We start from the raw sequence: 25,775 nt of genomic DNA on the forward strand, positions 1-25,775 counted from the left end.
ATATTACTTTCTTAGTTAATTGGTACCTAGTGATTTGGTGCTTAAATATTATACACATATTACCTAGTTAAAAGATAGGTCATAATAAAATAAATTTTGCTTCCAATCATTTGGGCAAGATTATTTATCTTTTGTTAAAAACTAAAACTCGTTCATAATAATGTCATATGATTGATAAAAGACATTTTTGTAAGACAAACAGATACAGACGAACAGAGTCATAGACTAGCTAGGCTGTTTTCTATCTTTAAATTACCTTCTCCTGACCTTTCTCCTTTTCAGCAATTTTCTCTGGGTCAATAGTGATGCTCTTTGTACAGTTGTACGTCTTGTATATACCAACCAAGCGGTCAGCTAACTCAAACATGTTAGACCTGGATAAAGTAAAATATAAAAAAAGTCCGTCTGTTTTTTTCCTCTAGATTAGAGGTCTTAATAATAACAACAAATCTATCAGCTAACTTAAAATTGTTAGTTTTAGGAAAATGTAAAGGCTAAAACGGGGTAGGATGTTTTTCCTGTCTATGTGGTATATATAAACATTTATGATTGAACAGAAGCATTTACGTATGACTTAATTACTTACCTAAGACTGATAATAATGAACTGGGCGTTCTTAGTTCTCTCCTTGATGTAGTTAGCCACTATGGACACATTCTTGAAGTCCAGGGCAGCGTCAATCTCGTCCATCACGTACAATGGGGTAGGCTAAAATATTTATTTTATTACTGTAGTCCTTACACGGGGTAGTGCTTTTAAATTGGGTCTTTTTTCATTTTCTTTATAATATATAAATATAATTTACTTAGTACTATTCTTTTCAAACAACAGCAACAATTACCTTATAATAATGAAGGGCAAAAACGAGGGCAAGGGAAGACAATGTTTTTTCACCCCCGGAAAGGTTTGTGATATTTTTCCAAGATTTCTTGGGGGGCCTCACAGAGAAAACGATACCCTCAGTGAAAGGATCCAAGCTGTCCACCAATTCCAACTCCGCGTCTCCGCCTAAAATAATATTTATTAATTCATGGAGTGATACCTAGTTAACTATTTTTTCAAAGTAAATATAACAGTTCTTATTAATTAAAGTGCCAAAGTATTTTCTTCTTTGATATGATATTAAAACATTGACATGAATAGAAAATATAATTTTACAACAAAAGAATACATTTAGAAATCTTATTGTAAAATAATTTTCTTAGGATAATAAAAAACTTTCCGACTTATTTATAAACTTTAAGACGTTTTCTTATCGACAATCAAATTTATAGTGGCTGTGTTCTTACCAAGGGTTATAATTTGGTACATATAGAACGTACTTACAATCTAATTTAAAGAGTAACATTGCTACTTACTTACTGACTATAATAAATTGATACATGGACTTTCAATCAAAGCTATCCGAATTAGAGTGGCTGCTCTACTTATCAAGTTAGTAATAATTTGTTAATCTAGTACATACTAACAATCCATTTTAGAGTGGCTGCGCTACTTACCAAGGGTAATCATTTGTTACATCTAGGAAGTACCGCCATTTGAAGTTAGAGTAGCATCGCTTATTACCAGAGTAATCATTTGGTACATGGACTTACTAACAAAACTATCCAAATTATAGAGTGGCTGCGCTACTTACCAAGGGTAATCATTTGGTACATCTCCTTGAGCTTTCCAGTGATGATTCCAAATCCTTCCATGAAATCTGTCAAACGTTGTTTTCTGGAAGAAAAAAAACAAGGCATTGTTAAAAGTGTAAAAATATAGTGAAAAAATATTCTCTTAACAATTGCGGGTCATTTTTATCTAATTTACACGATTTTTAATTATATTTATCAGAGACCAACTTGCACATTTTGATTTTTGTATTTTGCTAATATAAAGGGTGAATCTTTTCGACAAAATAACAGAACAGAATAACAAAATAACCTCTTGAGTAGATTAAAATTAGTCGTTGAAACGTTTGGAAATTCAACTAAATAATCCAACCAATCAAAAGTAAATAAAAGTCCCCAAAGTTATTGAGCACACAAACAAGAAAAGTTGCCATACTTCAAATCATCATGGTGTTTCCTTTGTTCATCTCTCAACTTTGTCATTTCCTCCAACTCCGCGGCTCTTGCCATATACGTCTCTTCCTAAAATAAACAAGGATGACAACATCAATCAATAAAGCTTAACTAATCATAGAATTTAGCAAACAATCACAATCCAGTATCCACAATGTAACTTTTGAGTAGGTACTAAAAAATATTTCTAAAAGTCAGCAAACGTTCTATGTGAATCTGTTTTAAACTGAAGAAGGCAACTACTCAATTTAAGTTCAGGGGTGTATATTCTGTATAAGATTCATTTTTTCCCCTCCTGTTATTTTTCCAGCAAGGAAGGGGGAAAAATGCAGCTTCTACCAATAACGAAATTAATTCGGAAAAAAATCACGAAACCTATACGTGTTTTTCAGCTGTCGTTGGGGGGCAACACATAATAAAATTGACGACCTCTCCATTTGCCCCCGAAATATTATTTTAGATTTATTATGCTTGTTGGTTATACCTATTCCTGGGAAAAATGGAGAAAAAAAAATTAAATTTCAGAACTCTTTGTTTTATTTATATTATCCCCCATCCCACACATTATTATAGAGTTTTCACCAAGGAGAGGAGAAAAAAGGAAAAAAATATTTTTATTTCTCTTAAGTAATTTTTCATTTTTTCCCCCAAACATATTTTTATTTTTTTAACACCCCCCCCCCCCCCCCCGCCGGGTCAATTTTGCAGAATATACATACACCCCTGTTTTAGTTTCTACCATTATGCTTCATCGACGCATGAATCACCATTATAAAAACTAGGCTAAGATAGGACAATTTGAATTAACTCACCTTCTTTTTGTACTCGTTGATGGCCGCCATATTGGGTCTTGTTTGATTCAACTTCTGGTTAGCTTCCTACACAATTTTTACATTTCTTTAATTTCAAATAATTCAATGTAATATTTTAATCTTTTTCATTTTTATGTTTTACAACGATTTTGAGCTTTTAAAAAAATGTAATAGGTTTCTATTAAATAATAGTTAAAATAGTTTCTACCCTGAACATGTGAGTATAAAATCTAAAAGGAATTATTTTTCTCTCAAACCCCAAGTTTAAAATCCTTGAACTATATCTAACGGAAACCTATTTTATTCCTCCAAAAATTAATAACACTGATGTATTATGCATAACATCAATAACTTTTTAAGCATTGTCGCCTTTAGCCCTTGATTCTATTATAAAGCGCCATTTAAGTTATTTAATGTCCGTACGTTTATTTCTTCTAGTTTCTTAAGTGTATTTAGGAGTAATATCATCGATCAATTATAGATAATTTAAAATATTATATAAACGATAATTTAAAATATTATATAAATTGAGTTATATAAACGAGTTTTACATTCAAAATTACATCAACAAATGTGTTTAATATAAGACTGCATAATTACCTGAATTTTAGAAGTTAGTTCTTCAAAGTCTAAATCCTCCAACTGATCATCAGCATAGGTTGTCAGCTCTTCCATCTCTTGGTCAGGAACATCCTGCAGAAAAAAAAACTGTAAGAAAGGCAATTTAAAAAAAAATAATCTCTTATTTTTTTTAAATCTACAGCCAAAAGCCGACAATAAATAACAATAAACAGACTGATTAGTATTAGATAAGCTCAATCTGCAGTTAAGAACTTTAATCCAAATTGTCAGTAAAATGATAACGTATCAAAGACATATATGTAAGCACAGAACATACTTTGAAAAGGTGATCATTTTTGTCATACTCATTCGAACTAAATACTTTAGGTATTTTTTGAGGAAATAACTTATTTTGTTCATGGCTTAAAAGAATAACATTGCATTATTTAATATTTCAATATAATTATGAAGACAGACGAACAGGAAAATGGCAAATAGAGTAGCTACGCAGGTGTACATACCACAAGTTTAAGCTTCTTAAGATCTCTCTTGTAGCAGTGAACCAGATTTGTAAGCTGACGAATATCATTGTCAATCTTCTCTATCTTCTGGTCAACTTCAATCCTAGAATTAGCAGAATTAAAAAGCCGTTCATGAAAGGGAAAATAGACTGGACCAGTGGACAATCCGTAATCGTTTTCTAAGAGATGGTTATATTACACCCCCACCCGGCCTACAATCACATCACAAATTGTCCTTTCCCGTTTGTTGCGGGGAGACTATTTACAAGTTTTAAAAATAATTCCTTTTTCTGTGATTTCACACAAAGTTCTGGTTGAGTGTAATATCTTTACCCCCTTTTTATATTTTAAATAAATTGAGAATAAGAGTCAGAGGGGGGGGGGGGCGGGTGGTGAATTAACTTTTCTATGCCTAAACCTTGCGAGTATCCAATATAACCTAACCTACAGTTGTAAACTAACAATTGAAACCCTCTCTCCAACAATTTTCAATTACATTTCAAAATAAAAACGGAAGATTATCAGTGCTTAACAATTACAACCTTAAAATTTTGTTGAATTGATATGATATACAGACTGGGTGTAGGGATAAATGTGAGGTTATGACCTGCTGGATTTGAGTTCAGTTTCCTCCTTGCCAACCTCATCCGCCTTCTTCTTTAGCTCCTTGATACTGCCGGCAATTCCCTCTTGTTCCTCAATCTTTTCTGTTTTATCATCCATCACCTGATTAAGAAATATTTGTTCTAAAGCCTACAACATTCATTCAACTCTTTTATTGAAGGAAGTTTACTTTACTGTCCTTGATATTACAGCGCGAATATTCAATCTTTCTCAGGGGTGCATATTCGGCTTAAGATTATTTTTCCCTGCTGCAAAATATTTTATTTCCCCCTCTCCCTATTTTTTCCCGCTCATAACTTACATATTTTTTTTGTTTTTCCAAATTTCCACCCAAGGAGTGGAAAAAATGTTTTCGTGACTGTTTTGTGTTTATTTCTTCATTTTTTCCCCTCCTACATATTTTATATTCCCCGCCCTCTTTAGCAGAGGTTCATATGCAGAATATACACCCCTGATTTTATTTTATCAATCATCCCCTATTTTAAGAAGCTTAGCAAACCAACTTATAACATTTTTAAATACGCATTTTTTTAGTTCCAGTTTAATATTTTTTGTCGTCAATCTCATACTTAATACTTTTCTAGGGTTGTATCTCACCACTTTTGAATACTATCATTAATAGTTAATACAACTACAATACTACAATTATGATTAGGTATATCACACCTCTTTACAACAATAACACGAATCAATATAACTTTGTCCAACAAAATAAAGTAGGTATACATTATGTAATCTAAATAAATCAGATATTTATTTACCTTTGAGCAGATAACCTCAATTTCCTCCCTTCTGGCCACAATTTTCTTCATGGAGTCTTCAAATTCAGTTTTCTCCTCCTCTAAGCTTGTGATCTGAAAAAAATACGTTTTTTTCCTATTCTACAATGTAACCCACCTATTTTTTAAAGCGGAGCTTTTCTATAATTAGGATGTGTCCGTGCGTCCATTTGAAACATATTTTTTACTATTTAACATAATTTTTTTTATGATATCATTTATCTAATATTAGGAATACTAATTCCTATGACAACAAGGTACAATGTTCTAAGCTAAGTATCTCTATGATCAAGTCCTAAAAATGTATGTACGTCCTTAAACAATGTCCTGTATTTAGGCAGTTTGGAATGAATCTAATTAAAACCTTTAATAAACTCTGCTTATATAGTTCTGACACTCTATTATAAGTGTTAATGTTCGTTTGTCCTACCGTTGAACCTAGTAATAGTGTCTAACTTTTTATTGTTGTGACGTAACAAAAATCGAAGGATGAGAGGGGAGGTGGGAAAAACCCCTAAAAAAGAGATGGATTTTTGTTACGTCACAAAGATAAAAAGTTAGACACTATTACTAGGTCATACTAGGTATTACTGTTTCAGAGCTGGATGTTGTCATCCTTGCTAAACAATGGGTAGGTATGTTCGTAAGTATTTACAATTTTAAACTAATTAAGAATAACAAGGCAGGAATCTAAAGGGATGAAACATAGGCCGATGAATTGATGTACATCCCTAATAATGATAACCCTTTCTGTAGATTAAAATTAGTGGTTGAAACGTTTTAATACCCAACTTGATAAACCAACCAATCATAATTAACTGAAGTCCCTAAAGTTGTTAAGCTTACCAATAAAAATACGTTATTATAAAACTTTGGGGACTAGTGTAATAAGCAGCCCATTGTCCCCTCTCTCTCTGATAACCAACTACTTTTTTACCTTGTCGGTAGATTTCTTCATATCTCTTTCACTGTTTCTTGTCTCAACTTCTAATCTTGTCATTTCTTTCTTGATTTTATCCAATCTAAAATATAAGCATTATATAAATATTAAGTAGTGTGGCAATTGGAATTTCAGGGGTGTAAATTCTGCACAAGATTTATTTTTTTACCCCTACTACAAAATATTTTATTTTTCTTCCCCCCCTAGTTTTTCCTCACCAAGTAGGGGGGGAAATGGAAAAATATTTAATGAACTCTATATTTGATTTATTTTATCCCTCCTACCACACATTTTTAAAAGTTTTTTCACCAAGGAGGGGGGAGATATTAAAAATTACCCCCCGTAATGGAAAAAATGTTTTCAGTTTTCTTAATTTTTACATTTTTTCCCCTTAAACCACTTATTTCCCCCTCCCCCAGGGGATCCCATGTAGAATATACACCCCTGAGGAATTTTGGATCTAGATTAGTTAACAATATAATATTTTTGGTATTGATAATTTACAAAGTAAGGTAGGTACATTTCATGCTTGCACTTCGTAATGAGCGATAAAATAAAGCCTAAAAATATTAATCAGAGCAACCAAGATCTCGTAATGCATATTACACAATCACATGGAGCGTTTAGCAAAAGAAAACACGCAATTATGTGCACTGCGAGATAATTGTGCATTCTTGAGTACATATTGGTAATTTTATATCATTTAAACTTAAAGGCTTTCTTAGCTTGTTTCAATAATATGCTAACATAATATTCAAGTTAATATTATCAATTTAATTTTGTAATCGTAGAGTAACCCCTCTATAGCTAGAGTGTGAAGATTGGTAATCTTATACTTTACCTAGGTAGCTAACCGGAGGATTAATAATAGACCAAGTCCTACCCAAGTAAGAATCCATCCATAGAAGTGGTGCAAGAAGAGGCCAATATAATAGACCTAGTATAGTGGACTCTTCAGATTCTTAATGACAATAAATAGACCAAGAAATATATTATTTGTACATTTTATGTTTTGATTATTTGATATTTTATATATGTTTCATTAGGCCTTTATAATTCCAGAGTATTAATATTTCTGGGGTTAAGATTTTTATCTACAGGAAAATTCATAGACCAAATCATCTTATGTATTACAGAGACAATGGTGGTGTCGCTGTCCACCTGGAGGAATGATTACACTGAGATCCTGTGGTAAGTTATGCTACTTTATTGGTCCTTTCAATGGTAGCAGCTGTCAAAAGCAGCCGATCTACGACTCAGTGTAATTATAAATCCAGCTTGGGCTCACCACTCTAATACATAACTGCGTCAAAACAAAAGACGTTAAAAACGGGAACAAACAACAGACCAAGTTTGTAAAGATAAAAAAAACCCCAGGAATAAATGTAAATCAAAATGGGAGATACAGAAAATACTTCTTCGGGAGGTGAAATAAATGGGAATGGTGGTGCAAATACCAATATGAATGGAATTGGTGATTTAGATGCACAAAATAACGATGCGAATGACGCATTAGGCGGCGCAACGGGCGGCGCAATGGGCGGCGCAATGGGCGGCGCAATGGGCGGCGCAATGGGCGGCGCAATGGGCGGCGCAATGGGCGACGCAATGGATGGCGCAATGGGTGGCGCAATGGGTGGCGCAACAGGTGGCGCAACAGGAGGTAAAAATGGTAATTCTAACAATGGGTTAGAACAAAATGACGGCATCAATAAAAGACCAAGTACAGGTGTTAACAGTTTGGTAAACGAGGAAGTTTATAATAGACCAAGCAATAGTAACTTAAATGATTTAAACAAAAGTTTAAATAATAGACCAAATGAACGTGGTTTTAACAGCAAGGATGGCAACATCGCAGGTAGCGGCTATGATAATGAATATAATAGACCAAGTGAACGCGGTTTTTATAACAAGGATAACGATATCAATCGTAGCGAATTTAATAATGATTATAATAGACCAAGAGAACGCGGTTTTAATAACAGATATGATAATTTTACACGTAGCGAATACAGCAATGATTATAATAGACCAAGTGAACGCAGCTTTCTCAACAGGGACGATAATTTTCCGCGTAACAACCACGATTATAATAGACCAAGTGAACGAGGTTTTACTACCAGGGATGATAACTTTTCACGTAGCGGATACAATAACGATTATAATAGACCAAATGAACGTGGTTACATTAACAGGGATGACAACATTTCACGTAGCGGCTTTAATCAAGATTATAATAGACAAAATGACCGTGGGCTTTCCTACAGGGATGAAAATATTACAAGGGGAGCAAATAATAGTAGGATGCTCAATAATGAGCAGATTAGACCAAATGAGGAAACATATAATAGACCAAGTAACTACAATAACAAGAATGGCAACAATATAAGTAGCGACTTTTTTGGAGGGGCAAGACCAAAAGACTATTATGATCAAGACAAAGTAAGACAATACAATTATGACGATAGACACAGACCAAATGATCAACAAAATAGACGTCTAAGTATTTTTGAAGACATACCTAGACAAAGACAATACATTTTCGAAGATAATCCAAGACAAAGACAGGGTTTCTTTGAGGAAAGTAGGAACAGACAAAGGTTTGAACAAGAAGGAAAAAATACAATTCCTGTCCCTTTACTCAACGAATATGCGGAGTTCGAAACCTGGCATGCCTGTGTACTTGCCTGGTCAGCCACAACAGAACTTCCACTACACAAACAAGGGTATGTGCTAGCGAATGAATTGCCTAAAGAATCATCTAAATATGGTAATAATCTCAGGGATGATTTATATAGAGTATGCCCCCCACATAATCTCATACACAATGTAAATGGAATAGAAGAAGTCATAAAATTTATAAAAACCCGGTTTTATATTGATGAAGAAAAGCAAATATTCGAAGTAAAGCGTGAAATGTCCAATATACAACGGCGGCCCGGGCAGAATATACACGAATTCTTGATAGAATTCGAAAACCTTCGAGAAAAGTCAAAAGTTTTAGGAATAGAAATACAAAATGACCGACTTTTGGCCCTAACACTTTTCGAAGCAGCAAAGCTTGATATTACAGAAGAAACAGTAGTAAGAGGCGTATGCCAATTTATGCTAAAAGACGGTAAAAGATACGAAACCGTTAAACGAAAACTACGTGAAGTCTGTAGCCGTTTAAACGAAAAACAAAATAATAATGAAAATATTTTCCTTACACAAAATTCTGGAAACTCAAATCGCGAAGACGACATTCACAACAGCGTTGATCAAGTATACCTAGCAAAAGGATGGTTGCCACCACGGAACGGACGATACCAAAATTCGGGAAATAGAAATAATGGCACACAAAATTCCCAGCCACGCAATGGACCAAAGATTACTTATAGAACAAAATCAACTAATCCTTTAGGCAAGGATGGCAAAGTAATGCAATGTTTATTATGTGGATCCTACACACATTTAGTGAAATATTGTCCAGATTCTTTTGAAAACAGAAAAAGATCAGGAAAAAGTGGATCTGACAAAAAGAAGAAATACAAACCAGTTTTTTGTGTGAATCATGAAACTGGAGAAGAAAAGGAGATTCTGGCTGAATTCACAGATTCAGAATCAGAGAAAGAAAGTGTACATTGTACTGTGCTATGTTCAGACAACAAAGAGGAAATGAGTAACTTCACAGCTGAGGCCATTAACATGGCTGCACTTGACACGTGTTGTACGTCAAGTGTAGCTGGCGAAGAATGGTTGAGGATATATAGACAATCCCTCCCAGAAGGCATGAAACAGAAAATACAAGGACCAATAGAAAGTAGCAAACAATTTGTTTTCGGTAACCAAGGAAAACTGAAATCAATGGCAAAATACATTATACCAGTAAGAATAGGCGGCTGTGATAACGAGATAACTCTAGACATTATCAAGTCAGATATACCACTTTTATTGTCAAAAGGTGAAATGAAACGTTTGGGAATAACTCTAGACATGAAAAATGATACAGGTACAATCAACGGCAAACCTCTAGTTTTAACAACCACGTCAGCTGGACACTATATCGTGGACCTACTGCAAGAAAGTGAAAAACTAGATTCAGTAAACATAACAGAGCTAGATCAAGACAATGATAGTGAACAAATGAAAGCTCTTTCCAAGATACATCTACAATTCAGACACAGACCAAAAAGAATCTTTGTCACTATTCTGAAGGAGGCAGGCAAATGGAAAGAAAAATTCTCAGGTATGATAGACAAGATCATGGAAAAGTGTGAGGGTTGTTTGCTACGCCGTAGAGTACCAGACAAACCGGCAGTGGCACCCCCATTGGCTAGTGATTTTGGACAAGTGCTAACCATCGACCTGAAAGTATGGGACAAGAACAAGGGTATATACATTATGTACATGATTGATATGTTTACAAGATTCCAAGTAGCATCAGTGATTAGGAGCAAAGAACCAGGAGAGATTGTGAAAACCCTTCTACTAAAATGGATGCCAATTTTTGGACGAGTAGAGAAGATCCTAACAGACAATGGAACTGAATTCTGCAATGAAGAGATGAGAGAAGTTGCAAGTGCTTTTAACATACAGCTTCTCACCACAGGTGCACATGCACCCTACCAAAATGGTATGAACGAGAAAGCACATGGACTCACTGATGGAATAGTAAGATCCAACTTGAGAGACTATCCGAAAATGAGTCTAGAAGTAGCACTAGCATGGGCGGTATCAGCAGTGAACTCACTCACAAACGTTAGAGGTTTCTCGCCCTACCAGTTGGTGTTTGGTAGACAGATCAAGTTACCCAACATACTTGATGATCCTCCCCCAGCATGGGAAGAACCGACCAAGAGCCAAAGTCTCTTAGACACTCTGGAAGCTTTACACAGATCAAGAACTGAATACATTAAAGCAGAAAGAAGTGAGAGAATAAGGAAAGCTCTAAAGGCCAAGATTAGAGTGGCTGATACTGTCTATGAGAATGGTGATATTGTCTATTTCAGGAAGGAAGGAGAAGATGTCTGGAAAGGTCCTGCCAAGGTAGTTTTCCAGGACAGCAAAGTTATTTTCATAAGACTTGGAAGCATCTACTACAGAGTCAGTGCAAACAGACTCATCAAAGCCGGTAGTGAGCTAGTGAAGGAGCTAGAGAAGAAAGCTGACAAGGAGGAAGAAGTGATTCAAAAGGCTGTGAAAGACAAAACAAAGGACAAGGTTGAACAAAGAACGTACGCAACTAGGAGCAGACAACAGCTTTTAGATCAGGAGTTGAGTAAGCAAGAGTCAAACATGAATCAAAGACAAACCTACATCGATTTGCATACCTCAAACACGAATCAAGGACAGACTTACAATGACTCACATGTTTCAAACAATGACACTGTTGAAGAAACACCTGATCAACTAATTGAACCCCAAGACATGCATCAAGAAACAACCACAGTTGAAGAACAGAACAAGGACAGACCTGTGGACAACGATGATGATGTAATCATGGAGGATGTTCAAACTACACCCCAAGCAGAGATTACACCTCAGGTAAACAACAAAGAGACTGGAACAGATACTACGAAGGATAGAGATGAAGGAGAAATGGCCTCTGAAAACAACAAAATTCCACTGCGCAACTCAAGAGGACGAAAGAGAAGACAAGCAAGTCAGAAGCCAACTCCATCTTTCAATGAAGATGGTACTCTCCAGAATGCAATGCATGTATTGAAAAGAAATGACAGAATAGAAATCCTTGAGAAAGGAAAATGGGAGAAAGGAAAGATCCTTAGTCATGGAGGAAAAGTGGGAGGGAGAAATGCTGGATGGTTTAATATTGAACTAGACAATGGAGAAGTATTCCATGATGAAGTATCAAAAAGAGATATAAAGTATGAAGGATCAAATGAACATACAATCGAAGAAGAGGAAATTTTAACAGTAATAAAGTTGGACAGTGGCAGGAATCTAAAGATTCAGAACATTGATGAACGAAAAGTCAGAATAGAAAAGGAAGAAGAAACAGCTTTTCTCATGATCTGTGAGGAAATACTTGCTGTCATGGTACCTAAAGAGAAAAGAAACTCTCCAGAATGTGAACAAGCAAAGTTTGAAGAACTGAACAAGCTAAAAGCCTTTGATACCTATGAAATAGTAGAAGACAAGGGACAAGACAGAATAACCACAACATGGGTACTAACAGAAAAAGGAACGGAGATCAGAGCAAGACTAACAGCAAGAGGTTTCCAAGAAGAAACAGATTTTCCAACAGACAGCCCCACAGTGCAGAAACAATCAATAAGACTAATATCTGTATTAGCAGCCACTAATAAATGGACAATTCATACAACAGATATATCATCTGCATTTCTTCAAGGAAGTCAAATGGATCGAGATGTGTTTGTTAAACCTCCAAAAGAAGCGGGACTGGTTGACAAGCTTTGGAAGCTACACAAATGTCTATATGGACTGAAAGATGCCAGCAGAAAGTGGTACATGAGGATTTTGGCAAAGCTAAAGGAATTAGGTTTCAAAAAGTCACCACTAGACAAAGGACTTTTTTACCTAATCAAAGATGGAAAACTGATAGGACTGATCGGAATACATGTGGATGATTTCTTCTACGCAGGCACAAAGGAATTCATGGAAGAAATTATGCAACAAGTGCTAGGAATCTTCAAAGTCGGAAAGTCAGAAGCCAAAGAGTTTATGTACACAGGTTTCTTTTTCAAGCAAGACAATGAAGGAGTAACCGTGGATCAAGATAGGTACATTGACCAAGCCAGTTTACCAGATATTGATATAAAGAAGATCAAAGACAAACAGAGGGAAATGTCCCAAGACGAACTAACTCTACTTAGACAGATAACAGGAGTGCTAAACTGGACTGTGAGGGCAACCCGTCCAGATCTGGCATTTGATTGCGTAGATTTATCCACTAATTTCAAAGGTGGATCAGTTGCAGAACTGGTGAAAGCACAAAAATGTGCGGAAAGAATGAAACAGAGCAAAGTCTCGGTAAGATTACCTGATTTGAAAAACTTACATGACTGTCAAGTTTGGGTCTACACCGATGCAGCTTTCAGAAATCTGAACAACAACACAGATAGCTGCGGAGGATATGTTATCTTTATAGTAAACATCAAAACAGGCAAAGCAGCAGTTATGGAATGGAAATCGAACAAATTGAAAAGAAAAGTGCATAGCACTTTAGGTGCAGAAACCCAGATTCTTTCAAAAGGAATAGATGCTGCACTAGGAGTCAAAACTCAGATCAAAGAAATGACGAACGGAAAGATTGATCTTGTAGTCAGAGCAATTACAGATAACAGATCTTCAAGAGATGCAATCTACTCAGAATCTGAAGTAGAAGAAAGAATGCTTAGAGCAGACATAGCTATAATCAAGGATATGATAGAAGACGGAACAATTCTAGAAGTCCGATGGGTAGAAGGAAAAGAAATGCTGGCAGATCTATTAACAAAGAAAGGTGTCAAGAAGGACCCTCTACTGGACGTGATTCAGAATGGAGCCATTCCTAAAAAGGCTCTAGATCTCATCCTACACTAAAAGGAAGGGATCACAACCATGTAAATATGTACATAAACCAATTTCCACAATTAAAAATAAATGTTCATATTTTAGTAAAATTTTGAAAAAATAAAGATGCAGAACACCTAAGCTGGGATAATTTCAACGTTTTGGTACGAAGACAATAATCAAGTGTTGGCAACTCCATACAAGAGAACGCCGATCTCCGAAAATATGAAACGCGGCATAATGCGCGTAAACTTGATTTCTCGGTAAAAGAAAATGGCGTAGCAAAAAGTCATTTTTTTCTTAGTGAACAAGCCTGCAACATCACAAATTTTCCATTATCTGAATTATCCCTGAATAAAAGTGAATCACAATTTTAAAAATCAGTTTATTTCACTGTTTTTCAAAAGTTTTTTTTATGACAGATTTTCCTCATTGCAAACCCACAAAAAGTTTTTTTTTCAAGATCGATAAAAACAGACCAAGCATAAAAGTGAATCACAATTTTAAAAATCAGTTTATTTTACTGTTTTTCAAAAGTTTTTTTCATGACAGATTTCCCTCATTGCAAACCCACAAAAAGTTTTGTTTCCAAGATCGTTAAAAACAGACCAAGCATAAAAATTTTTTTCTCCTTGTTTTCTCAACCATGTTCTTTCATTTTTCAGAGATCTCATTCAAACATGCCAAGAGTGATTGACGTGGTATTTTCATCATTTTCGATGCCCCCGCGTATCTGGGATGAAAACCTGACGCGAATTAAATGGTACAGCCTCAAAAACTATGACCTAAGGAGCTGCACGGACACAGTGTTAGAGGCAGTTAGGGACCAGACACAGGCCAAGAACATTCTTGTGTCCTGTTATCAGAAGTATGCTGGTTCCATGGAGGTCTCAAAATTGGCTAAACATTTTGAAGAAATAGTCAGCGCCGTAAAAGCGCAATCTAACAATATGGTTGTTTTTGGGACTTGTTTTTTTATCCCTAACAGCTCGTCGGTATGGGACAAAGTAGGTGACCTCAACGACAAGATAAGAGCCTACAATGACGCACTAGAGATGCCCCCATGTAACCTACATAAAATGGGAACCACCTGGGTCTCTGACCAGGACCGAACCCTCAGGGTGAGAGGTATGTGCTATATTCAGTTTCAACTGAATTTAGGTATGGGAATAGACTTCAGCATTGAAGGGCTACTAAAGATCAAGAGTTTTGTCATACAAACCTTTGACAACTCATTCACCCCCTACAGCTACAAGAGACAAACCAACCCAGTTCGTGTGAAAGTGCCTCCCCCTCTCTGTAAGACCCCCGGATACATGCAGAACGAGTTCCATATGCAGGAGCTACGTGATAGGAACTTGGCTGGGAGGCCAGCTTCGACAGGAGGTGAAAGACGAACCATTCTCACTTGGGGGGAGTGGAAGCCTGAGGGCTGGAGATGCTGGGATGTTTATAAGAGAAACACATTATGGACGAAAGAGCAAAGAGAGCGTGCACTTGAACGCCATCTAGAGGACCTTCATCAGTCAGACGCTCGTCCTATTTGGAATGAGCAGAATAAAGCAGATCAAGAGAAAGATCTGATTGAATTCTCTGATGATGCTGCTGAAGATCAAGAGGTCGAGAAGCTCACCCGTGACATGTCTCTGGCGGACGAGGAGGAGGAAGGAGAAGTAGAGGAAGAGAGAGAATTAGAGGAAGGAGATTATATTGAAGGTTACATAAGTAATGATGAGTTTGGTATTGATAGATATAACAAGGTGAATGAGGAGTTAGTCAGATCTTACAGAAAAGAGATTGCTAACAAGAATGGACAAATTGCAAAGGAGAAGGCAGCATCCCGCCACTGGAAAGGAACAGCAAGCAAATGTGAGGATGAGAACATAACACTAACTGACGATATCAACTACTATAAACGCAGGGTCAAGGTGCTTGAAAGCCAGTTGAAACGTGTCAGCGACGAATACAGATACCTGAAGAATCTTTATGAACAAAGTGGAGTAAAGAGAGCCACAAAGGTTGTAAGAAAGTTTGCCAAGCGTAAAGATTTCTTTGGAGAGATTTAAATCTCCACTTGTCTTAGTGAAATGATTTATACATAGACCAAGCATATATCATCTAGTGATATGTGATTAAGATATAATAATAGACCAAGGTTTTAAGCATTTAAAAACAATTAAAGAGACAAATTATATGTAATGTGAAGATTGGTAATCTTATACTTTACCTAGGTAGCTAACCGGAGGATTAATAATAGACCAAGTCCTACCCAAGTAAGAATCCATCCATAGAAGTGGTGCAAGAAGAGGCCAATATAATAGACCTAGTATAGTGGACTCTTCAGATTCTTAATGACAATAAATAGACCAAGAAATATATTATTTGTACATTTTATGTTTTGATTATTTGATATTTTATATATGTTTCATTAGGCCTTTATAATTCCAGAGTATTAATATTTCTGGGGTTAAGATTTTTATCTACAGGAAAATTCATAGACCAAATCATCTTATGTATTACAGAGACAATGGTGGTGTCGCTGTCCACCTGGAGGAATGATTACACTGAGATCCTGTGGTAAGTTATGCTACTTTATTGGTCCTTTCATAGAGTATGTCAGTATGTCTGCCAGTCCATCCTGTTATATTTCTTTACCTTGTAGCAGCCTCATCTCTTTTCTTTTGTACAGACTTGATCTTGGTTCCCGTAATTTCTTTGATCTTAGCGTCACAGTTCTTAACCTAAAAGAATTAAAGTTTTGTTCATATGTCTTTACTAAAATGACAAAAATGGGTCTATTGAGCTTTAAGAATATTAAGGTTATTGATCACACATTGGGGATTTTTTGTGACACTTAAATTAACACTCTTTCCCTTATTTGAGAAAATGTTATTTCAGTCGATGCAAAACAAAACTCCTCACATAAACTACACACACGAGTTTCAAAGGCATGATATGATAATCATTTAATTTAAGGCGGCAGTTGATGCTTTAGTTTTGGTTTTGTTACTTTGATAATGTGAAACATATGTTCGGATGTGATTACAAACCCAATGCATTGGCATTGCATACATAAATAAAGTGATAAAGTATCCATATTTAGATGATTACAAGAGGGGGGGAAGTTTTGACACATTTAAGTAAACAGTGAGTATAGGCTTTATCATTGGACTGAGAGGATAGGTTATTCTTATATGATAAATTTTCCCAAGTTTGAAGCTTTTTTGTTAGGCCTCCAGGTTCAGGAGCTGCAGTCTTCCAGGTTCAGGGGCTGCAGGCCTCCAGGTGGTCTCCAGACAGGCAAAAATGAAATAATTTTTTTTTTTTTTAAGTTAGAGGTCAACTTAAAACACAAAATATGCATATTTTTGAATTATATTTACATATTTAAAAATAAAAGATGCATATTTTCTTTTATAAGTTGACCTTTAACTCTTCAACAAAAATTAATTTTTATTTTTACCTGTCCAGATACCACCTGGAGACCTGCAGCTCCTGAACTTGGAGGCTTATCCAAAAAATCTTAAAACTTGGGAAAATTTATCATATGAGAATGATTTTATCCCTAATAACCTATCCTCTTAGACCAAAGATAAAGCCTATACTTACTGTTTCCGCAAATGTGTCAAAACTTCCCCCCCTCATATTTTATACCTTGACTTCAATCTCGCTGGCCTTGTCTGTAGCAGCGTCATACTTGGCCTCGGCGGCCTTCACCAATTTGTCCAACTCCGCCACCTTCTTCTTGTCGGGGGTGGAATCCGCCACGCGCTTCTCTTGCTCTGCCACCTAAAAAACAAGAAAATGTAAATAAAGCGAAGCAAAGTAATACAATCAGTGTTGTATAGACCCCTCTCCTCCGCCTCAAATTTTCTTTAAAATTTTCTTTAAAATTTACATGAAAAATACAGTTATATATGGAGTGATTTGTCCAATAAAACTAATATGATTGATTGATTGATTATCCATAGTTTCTTAGGGTCTGGACCTTAGTCGTCATGAAGTTGGTTGAGACACTTTTTTATAGTCACTAAGCCTAAAAAAACTAAGCATCCCAATTATCAGAAATTCAACCTATTGATGGCATAGTAATATCTGGGGCACTCATATTTACCAACCCGACAACAAGCGAACACAAAAAAATACCTGATTAGTCAACATTTTAATCTGATCTTGTAGGGGATTAACTTCAACAGACAGTTTTCTCTCCTCATTCTTTAACTCGCGGATTTCTTTGTTGAGACGGGTGATGTCATCCTCGAGACGTTGCTTGGTGTTGTACAGTTCTCTGAATTAAAGTATTTTAGAGTTGCTACGCTAGCACATAGGAATATTGTTCTTTTTTTATATAAAATTTAGAAATAGATATCACAAATAATGACGCTAAAATAATCTTTTCTCCTTTCAATGTAACAAGGATGACAACATCCATAAAAGCGAAGCTTTGAAATGGTGGAACAAACAAACATTAACACTTTTTTAGAGTGTCCAGAACTGAATTATAAAAAAGCTTCACTTTTAAAACACTACCTGTATTGATAATCAAGCTGATCAATGCTCTTCTGTAGCTTGTTGATCACTCTGGGATCAATTTCCTGCTGTGCGACCTAAGAAACAAGAATAGTATCGTATTATAAAAAGCTTTCCGCAGTTTTTAAAATGAAATTTTATAAATTAGAACCTGTTTTGTTGGCCCCGAGGTGCAAACAAAACTGGTATTGATTTTATATTTTTATTTTAACTAGCGGCTGCGCCCCTAGCATCTAGGGGCTATATATTTAAAGGGATATGGAAGGGCAAATAATAGCCCAAAACCCACTCAGGACCTTTAAGAAGCTTCACTGTAAAAGAAAACCATATCAGCTTAGTGGTAAGCGAGATCCTTCCCTACAGTCAGAAAAAAAGCTTACTCTTTTATATAATAGGATATACGTGGTAAATTGTCTGTCATTCGATGCTATTAGTATTCATGATATCAGAAGCCAAAATGGAATTTTAATATTTGCACAATTTTTAAAATCTTTGGTAAGATTTAGATATCTACCCAGTTAAAAAAAATGAAATAAATGCAAGAAGGATAAGACATATCAATTCATCATACTTAACTACATACTTTTTTGTTATTCAACATAATTGGATTTTGGTATGGCAAAAAAAGGACGTATTACCTGTTGTCCCATAAGCCCTGAGAGTTTCTGAGTTCCACCGCCTGACATAGTACCGGAAATCTCAATAATCTGACCTTCAAGAGTTACAACGCGGAACCTTAAAATATTATAAATAAAAGAAGCGATTTGCAAATCTTACTATAAATCAAACTTATATTAAGCTTAAAAGCTTATAGGTATTTTCACTTGACACTTGAAATATTTCAAACATGTCAATATTAAAATCGCAAGTGTCAATATATTGACCGGCCTCATACTTCTAGTAAAACCACACTTCTCTTCTCCTGCCGTTCCTTATATTTGCATTTGGCGAGAAAAGTAAAAAAAAATTCAGCGGGAAACGGCGGTTTTCAGCAAGAGCGGCGGTTCCGCCGCCGTTTCTTCACAGTTCCATTTTATTCCTTTTTTAAGCAATTGCCATGTCAAATCTCAGAGCTGTAACTCTTAATTTAGTTGGCTTACCTTGACTTTTAGTTTTAGTTTCAAAAATTTTCACTTCCGCCTCCCCCCTTTGCTAAGTGTGATTTTTAGTAAGTGTTTAATAGAAATCTTGTTAAGATTTTTGAAAAGCAAGAAAGATAGATACGGGCAATTAATAGAAATACCTGGTTGCTCCGTAGGCAATTTCAGTTGCCTGTTGCATGTTATTTGCCACCAGTGTGTCTCTCAGGTAATGATAGAAGGCGGTTCTCACTTCAGCATTGCTTACCTAATAATAAATGTTTAATAATAAAAAAGTAACAACACACCTTTAAAATTTTAAAACACATTCCAAGAATAAATGCATTCTCTCAAAATATCCCCCCCCCCCCCCCTATCACTTTAATTAAAATTAATATTAAGTTAGAGGGAAAAGGCTATTACTGCAGTACCCAAAAAACCTTGCAGGTCTACCAAGTACCAGACAAAACCAGACTCAAAATAATAAACAGACTAAATAATACACTTTTTACATTATTTTCAATTCATTTCAAAATCAGGGGGAAGGAGGGGGTTTCCTTTTCAGATAATTATAGAGAGTGTGAGATCTCCTGACGAAAAATCAGCTCTCCACCCTTCCCCTCCAAAAAATACTGTTATTATTTTTATATGAAAACACAGTTATTTATTTAGTGTATCAAAAATTACAGAAACTACTATGGTATGTTACATATCTTATTACAAAATTTAATTTCTTAACAATCTACTGATGGGCGGACGTACCAACTTAATGTAGCTGAACTAGTAGTAAAATAAATTGTGATACCTTGATAAGATCGAAAAGCCTGGGCACACCTTGAGGAGCAGTAAAACGCTGGTCACAATTAGCCTAAATTAAATAGTTGATAGGTAAACATTAATCAAAGTTTATTTTTCTATAAAAAAAATCACATTACAGGTAATTTAAAAAAATGCAGTTTGATGGTCATCAAAATCACCAATACAAAGCCAATTTAAATCTATTTTACCAGGGATCTAAAGGAATAAGACAATAAAAATAACGTTACGCTGGTAGTTCACTTTCAATATGGAGAAATATTGCAAAGAGAGAGGGGACAATGAGCTGTTTATTGCACTGGTCCCCAATGTTATATAATATTGTTGACTTAACAACTTTGGGGACTTGAGTGAAATAAGCTCAATAAGTTGTAAGTTCTTACATTTCAACCACTAATAATAATCTACAGAAGGGGTAATATTGTGTTTCATCATTGGGGATGTACTGTACATCAATTTATCGGAAATTGTCTTATCCCTTTAGATCCATGGGAACATTGACGATTTGTTTAACCTGGAAATGAGTTGTCTTCTCCAGAGCAAGGAACTTTCCTCTGCCAACATCATTCTTCTTCAGGAACTCAATGCAGGCCTTGGCCGTGTGGCTGCTGTCCACTATTATGGTGTTCAGGAATCCTTTGCCAGCAGTTGAGATGGCTACATCATATTTCTAGGCATAGATAGATAGTCAGGAAAGATAATAGATAGAAATTCAAGCTTAGATAACTGGCTGCTGTCCACTACTATGGTGTTCAGGAATCCTTTGCCAGCAGTTGAGATGGCTACATCATATTTCTAGGCATAGATAGATAGTCAGGATAGGATAGACAATGGATTTATAGATAGAAATTTAAGTTGAACTAACAAAGTTATGGTGTTCATAGCTGGATCTATAAATCATTTAAGTGGTGAGCCAGATCGGGGTGAGCCGAATTTCAGCCAATCACAGCGTGGCATTTCATAAAATGCTGTGCTCTCAATGGTGGACAGTTGGCTCACCACTAAAATGATTTAAAGATCCAGCTCAGGAATCCTTTACCAGTAGTAGAGATAGCAACATCATATTTCTAGGCATAGATAGATAGTCAGGATAGGATAGACAATGGATTTATAGATAGAAATTCAATCTTAGATTACTGACTGCTGTCCACTGTTATGGCGTTCAGGAATCCTTTGCCAGCAGTTGAGATGGCTACATCATATTTCTAGGCATAGATAGATAGTCAGGATAGGATAGACAATGGATTTATAGATAGAAATTCACGATTAGATTACTGACTGCTGTCCACTGTTTTTGCGTTCAGGAAATGCTTTGCCAACAGTTGGGATAGCAACTTCATATTTCTAGGCATAAATAGATAGTTAAGGAGAGATACTTGATAGCCAGTTTGGCCTAAGATTTGGAACTATAATAAGGATATCATATTCATACGCAGGTAAACAAAAAAATATTTATATATTTTAGATATTAAAGGAACATGAAAGTAAAATTAAAGAATACTTAAATTATGTTAATATTGGTATTATGTCACATTATTTACTGCAAATAAATATATGCACATTTGTATTAATGACAGACCAACTGGGAGTCATAATCTGCTTTAAAAGCAGCTTAACTTACTTTCAAGTACGGACATACAGACAATGACATAATGATATCCTAATCAATAATTAAATGTGATAATTACAATCTTTAGTATCAAACATATCACTAAAAGATGAAACAAACTTACTTTTAGAGTAGCTTCGCTTCTAGAATTAAAAACACACCTTGTCAATAGCGCCAAGATCTCCAAGACGGCCAATAATGCCGGGGATGTTACCGTTCCGTTTCTGCTGCATAAGAGCGTCGTGTACACGGCCGTGCGACTTGGAGGCAGCTTGAGCAGAAGATTTTTCTTCATACTCGCCACGTGCTTCCTAAATACAGGTCGAATTATTATATATATTTTATTACTTGAATGTCAAACCCGATTTTCAAGTTCTCTAAAAAAATAAAACTCGCAGCGGGCTAAAATAACGAATTCATCCCCTTTACCCCATCTCATCCTACTGGATGAACGAAGTTGAGGTGGATTTTGTTATGTCACATTAATTAAAAGAATTGTGAATTATTAGTCGGTTGTAAGAAAAGAAGAGATTAAACATAGTACATCACAGTATTAATTCATATTTAAAATACTAAGAAGCCTTAAAAATTCTTGTACAAAACAAATCTCTATCTTTCGAGCAATTGGTAACTTTAAAAACTTAATAAGAGAACCGGACTCGAACCTATTTACCAATTTACGTCTTGACCCACCTGGAGTTGAACTTTAACTTGCTCGTATTCATTGGCCGCGTTTTGGGCATCCTTTTGTGCGGCTGTCAGCTCCTTCTCCTTCTCGGGGATGATTTTCTTCAGTTCTGTCAGCCGAGAACCCTTAAAAAGTATCAATAAGACATAAGAACTCCATAGCTAGGTGTAATAAACAAGATATAAATATTTCAATTTGTTGGTAAAGTTAGTTTCGGAAAAGAATTGTAGCTTAAAACCAATAAAAAGAAAAATCAGTTTGTCTATCTTTGGTAAGAAAACATTATTTTATGTTAATGTTAAATTACAACAAGTAATACCTATATTTTTCCCTAACATAAAATTATTTTTTATTTCTATGTTATTATTGAGTGGCCGAAGAATTATACCAAAACAATTCAAGTCATTTTAATTTTAAAACTATATAAAATTAAAGCGCTGAAATCAATGTCACAATTTCCATGTATTACTTTTATGACATTAAGAAGTTAGGTTTTTTATCTTCCCGTAATCTTAATAGAGACTATTCTGATAAGTTTTTCATTTCAAGAAAGCTTTGAACAGGTCTTTATAAAGATTTTATCCCTTTTGTCCTGTTAAAATTAGGATGCCTCTAACCGCCAGTATTAAAAAACACATAAAATAAAATTCAAGTAAAACTAGCTTGTTTAAACAATAACAACAGTATTATGAATGTAGAAAACAAATCTTTTTCATGTATATCACAAAAAAAATCCGCTAAAATTAACCTTGTCCGAAATTTGCTGCTTGGTTGAATCGATGCTGTTCTTCAATTGATCCAGTCGAATTTTCTCCTTTTCAGCAGCTGATGTGTATACGCTGTACTCATTCTAAAAAAAATTTAAGTTTTGACAATTTAATATCATAATCAGTAACAAAAATCCATCCAAAGGGGGGGGGGGGGCGAAAGTGACACTTTTTGAAACCAAAACTAAAAGTCAACAAAGGAACTCAACTAAAAAAAAAGAGTTACAGGTCTGAGATTTTTCATGGCAGTTGCTATATAGGGGTAAAATATGGAACTGTGAAGAAACGGCGGCGCAACCGCCGAAAACCGCCGTTTCCCGCCGATTTTTTTGTTGCCTTTTCTCGGCGGTTTTCGGCGGTTGCGACGCCGTTTCTTCACAGTTCCATATTGTACCCCTATAAAGCAACTGCCATGCAAAATGTCAGACCTGTAACTCTTTTTTTAGTTGAGTTCCTTTGACTTTTAGTTTTGGTTTCAAAAAGTGTTACTTTCGCCCCCCCCCTAGATATACCACACTTTTCTGGGATCTTGCTGAGTCAAGTATCAAATGTTGGGAATATCAAAGGATGACTCCATGCAAAATTTGAGCCGGATCCGGCCAAAACCGGCCGTGAATTTTATGAAAAACCGGTTTTTTCCGGTCTTTAGGGGGTATCTGTAAATCGATTCAGCTGGAGCAAAACCGGTTGGAGGTACACAAAATTTTACTTCACATGAAATTTAGCCAATGCATTTGCCTACAAAAATGTACTTCATCATCAACTTGATTGGACAACTCTTTCCCCTCCTAAATGTCCATTAAAATCTCGGAAACGGCAAAAATCGCCAAAAATCAAGCCTTCGGCAGCAAATAACGGCTAAACGGTCAGCCGGAGGCGAATAAAACATAAATAAAGAAATGTCTGCCTCAAAAAGTTGTTCAACATCAAAGAGATGCTTGAGGTCTCTAAAACGACTCCTTCCCCTCCTTTAAGGGGAAAAACTGAAAAAACGTGATTTTCAAAAGTATGCCCACTTCGTGGGTGTGGGGGGCACTGAACCCGTCACCCCAGGGTCACCAAATATAAAGTCTAGGCGGCCCACAATGCTGAATTTTCACCAAGTGAAAGTCTTGTGTCATTATCTCTTATGAGAAAAAAGTTATTAATTAATTAAAATTTCAAATTGTGATTTTTTGATGGATTTCTTTGATGAAATGACAGGCCGGTCAATTTTTAGGCCATTTTTTGCGGTTTTTGGGCCGTCACGCCCAAACGGTTTGAGATAATCTCACGGGACCTTTTGCCCAACCTAAGTCTGGTTATTTGTGAGGTCTAGGAAAAAAAAACAGACTTACGCAAAAGATTATAATTATAATCTTTACACAGAAAAATGGCACGAGGTGAGGGTTTGAGGGGGCAAAATGAGCCGACCAGCGATTTTTGACGGCGCGCAGCGACGTTGTGCTTCATCCAATCCGGGATTTTTTTTTCTTAGACCTTACAAATAACCAGGCTTAGGTCAAGCAAAAGGTCCCGTGAGATTATCTCAAACCGTTTGGGCGTGACGGCCCAAAAACCGCAAAAAATGGCCTAAAAATTGACTGGCCTGTCATTTCATCAAAGAAATCCATCAAAAAATCACAATTTGAAATTTTAATTAATTAATAACTTTTTTCTCATAAGAGATAATGACACAAGACTTTCACTTGGTGAAAATTCAGCATTGTGGGCCGCCTAGACTTTATATTTGGTGACCCTGGGGTGACGGGTTCAGTGCCCCCCACACCCACGAAGTGGGCATACTTTTGAAAATCACGTTTTTTCAGTTTTTCCCCTTAAAGGAGGGGAAGGAGTCGTTTTAGAGACCTCAAGCATCTCTTTGATGTTGAACAACTTTTTGAGGCAGACATTTCTTTATTTATGTTTTATTCGCCTCCGGCTGACCGTTTAGCCGTTATTTGCCGCCGAAGGCGTGATTTTTAGCGATTTTTGCCGTTTCCGAGATTTTAATGGACATTTAGGAGGGGAAAGAGTTGTCCAATCAAGTTGATGATGAAGTACATTTTTGTAGGCACACGCATTGGCTAAATTTCATGTGAAGTAAAATTTTTTGTACCTCCAACCGGTTTTGCTCCAGCTGAATCGATTTACAGATACCCCCTAAAAACCGGAAAAAACCGGTTTTTCATAAAATTCACGGCCGGTTTTGGCCGGATCCGGCTCAAATTTTGCATGGAGTCATCCTTTGATATTCCCAACATTTGATACTTGACTCAGCAAGATCCCAGAAAAGTGTGGTATATCTACCCCCCCCCCCCCCCTTTGAAAGGAGTTTCTAGCAGACGAAGATTTATGTTAAAATTTAGCATCATTATATTCAATCTCATAAAATCAGCGATGAACTTGTGATATATAATGAAAGAATAAGAATCTTTATAATGTAAGATATTCTTTTTATTCGAAATGCAACATAATTTGCTTGTCGA

The 25,775-nt window shown here is 35.8% G+C and overlaps 1 protein-coding gene across 4 annotated transcripts in view; it reads right to left on the minus strand.

Moving 5' to 3' along the window:
- The window catches only part of glu (structural maintenance of chromosomes 4-like protein gluon), a 35,703-nt gene that overhangs the window by 936 nt on the left and 8,992 nt on the right, over window positions 1–25,775 (minus strand). For 2 of the 4 annotated variants that reach the window (XM_080176153.1, XM_080176156.1), the window contains exons 16-37: window positions 23,289–23,390; window positions 22,546–22,665; window positions 22,014–22,163; window positions 20,758–20,913; window positions 20,233–20,295; window positions 19,592–19,695; window positions 18,987–19,083; window positions 18,349–18,425; window positions 17,965–18,106; window positions 17,473–17,607; window positions 16,474–16,559; window positions 6,301–6,385; window positions 5,346–5,438; window positions 4,568–4,686; window positions 3,961–4,063; window positions 3,479–3,571; window positions 2,879–2,944; window positions 2,050–2,135; window positions 1,637–1,719; window positions 842–1,008; window positions 587–708; window positions 268–374 (exon numbers count right to left, since the gene is read on the minus strand). In XM_080176153.1, the coding sequence (XP_080032279.1) occupies window positions 268–374; window positions 587–708; window positions 842–1,008; window positions 1,637–1,719; window positions 2,050–2,135; window positions 2,879–2,944; window positions 3,479–3,571; window positions 3,961–4,063; window positions 4,568–4,686; window positions 5,346–5,438; window positions 6,301–6,385; window positions 16,474–16,559; window positions 17,473–17,607; window positions 17,965–18,106; window positions 18,349–18,425; window positions 18,987–19,083; window positions 19,592–19,695; window positions 20,233–20,295; window positions 20,758–20,913; window positions 22,014–22,163; window positions 22,546–22,665; window positions 23,289–23,390 (2,356 nt within the window). Of the gene's footprint in view, window positions 1–256; window positions 375–586; window positions 709–841; window positions 1,009–1,636; window positions 1,720–2,049; window positions 2,136–2,878; window positions 2,945–3,478; window positions 3,572–3,960; window positions 4,064–4,567; window positions 4,687–5,345; window positions 5,439–6,300; window positions 6,386–16,473; window positions 16,560–17,472; window positions 17,608–17,964; window positions 18,107–18,348; window positions 18,426–18,986; window positions 19,084–19,591; window positions 19,696–20,232; window positions 20,296–20,757; window positions 20,914–22,013; window positions 22,164–22,545; window positions 22,666–23,288; window positions 23,391–25,775 lie in introns of all 4 variants that reach the window. The other 2 variants (XM_080176154.1, XM_080176152.1) reach the window with 1 other exon arrangement.

The sequence above is a fragment of the Acartia tonsa genome, chromosome 11, assembly GCF_053477335.1.
Source record: "Acartia tonsa isolate MP-2025a chromosome 11, ASM5347733v1, whole genome shotgun sequence".
Classification (NCBI taxonomy): Eukaryota; Metazoa; Arthropoda; class Copepoda; order Calanoida; family Acartiidae; genus Acartia; species Acartia tonsa.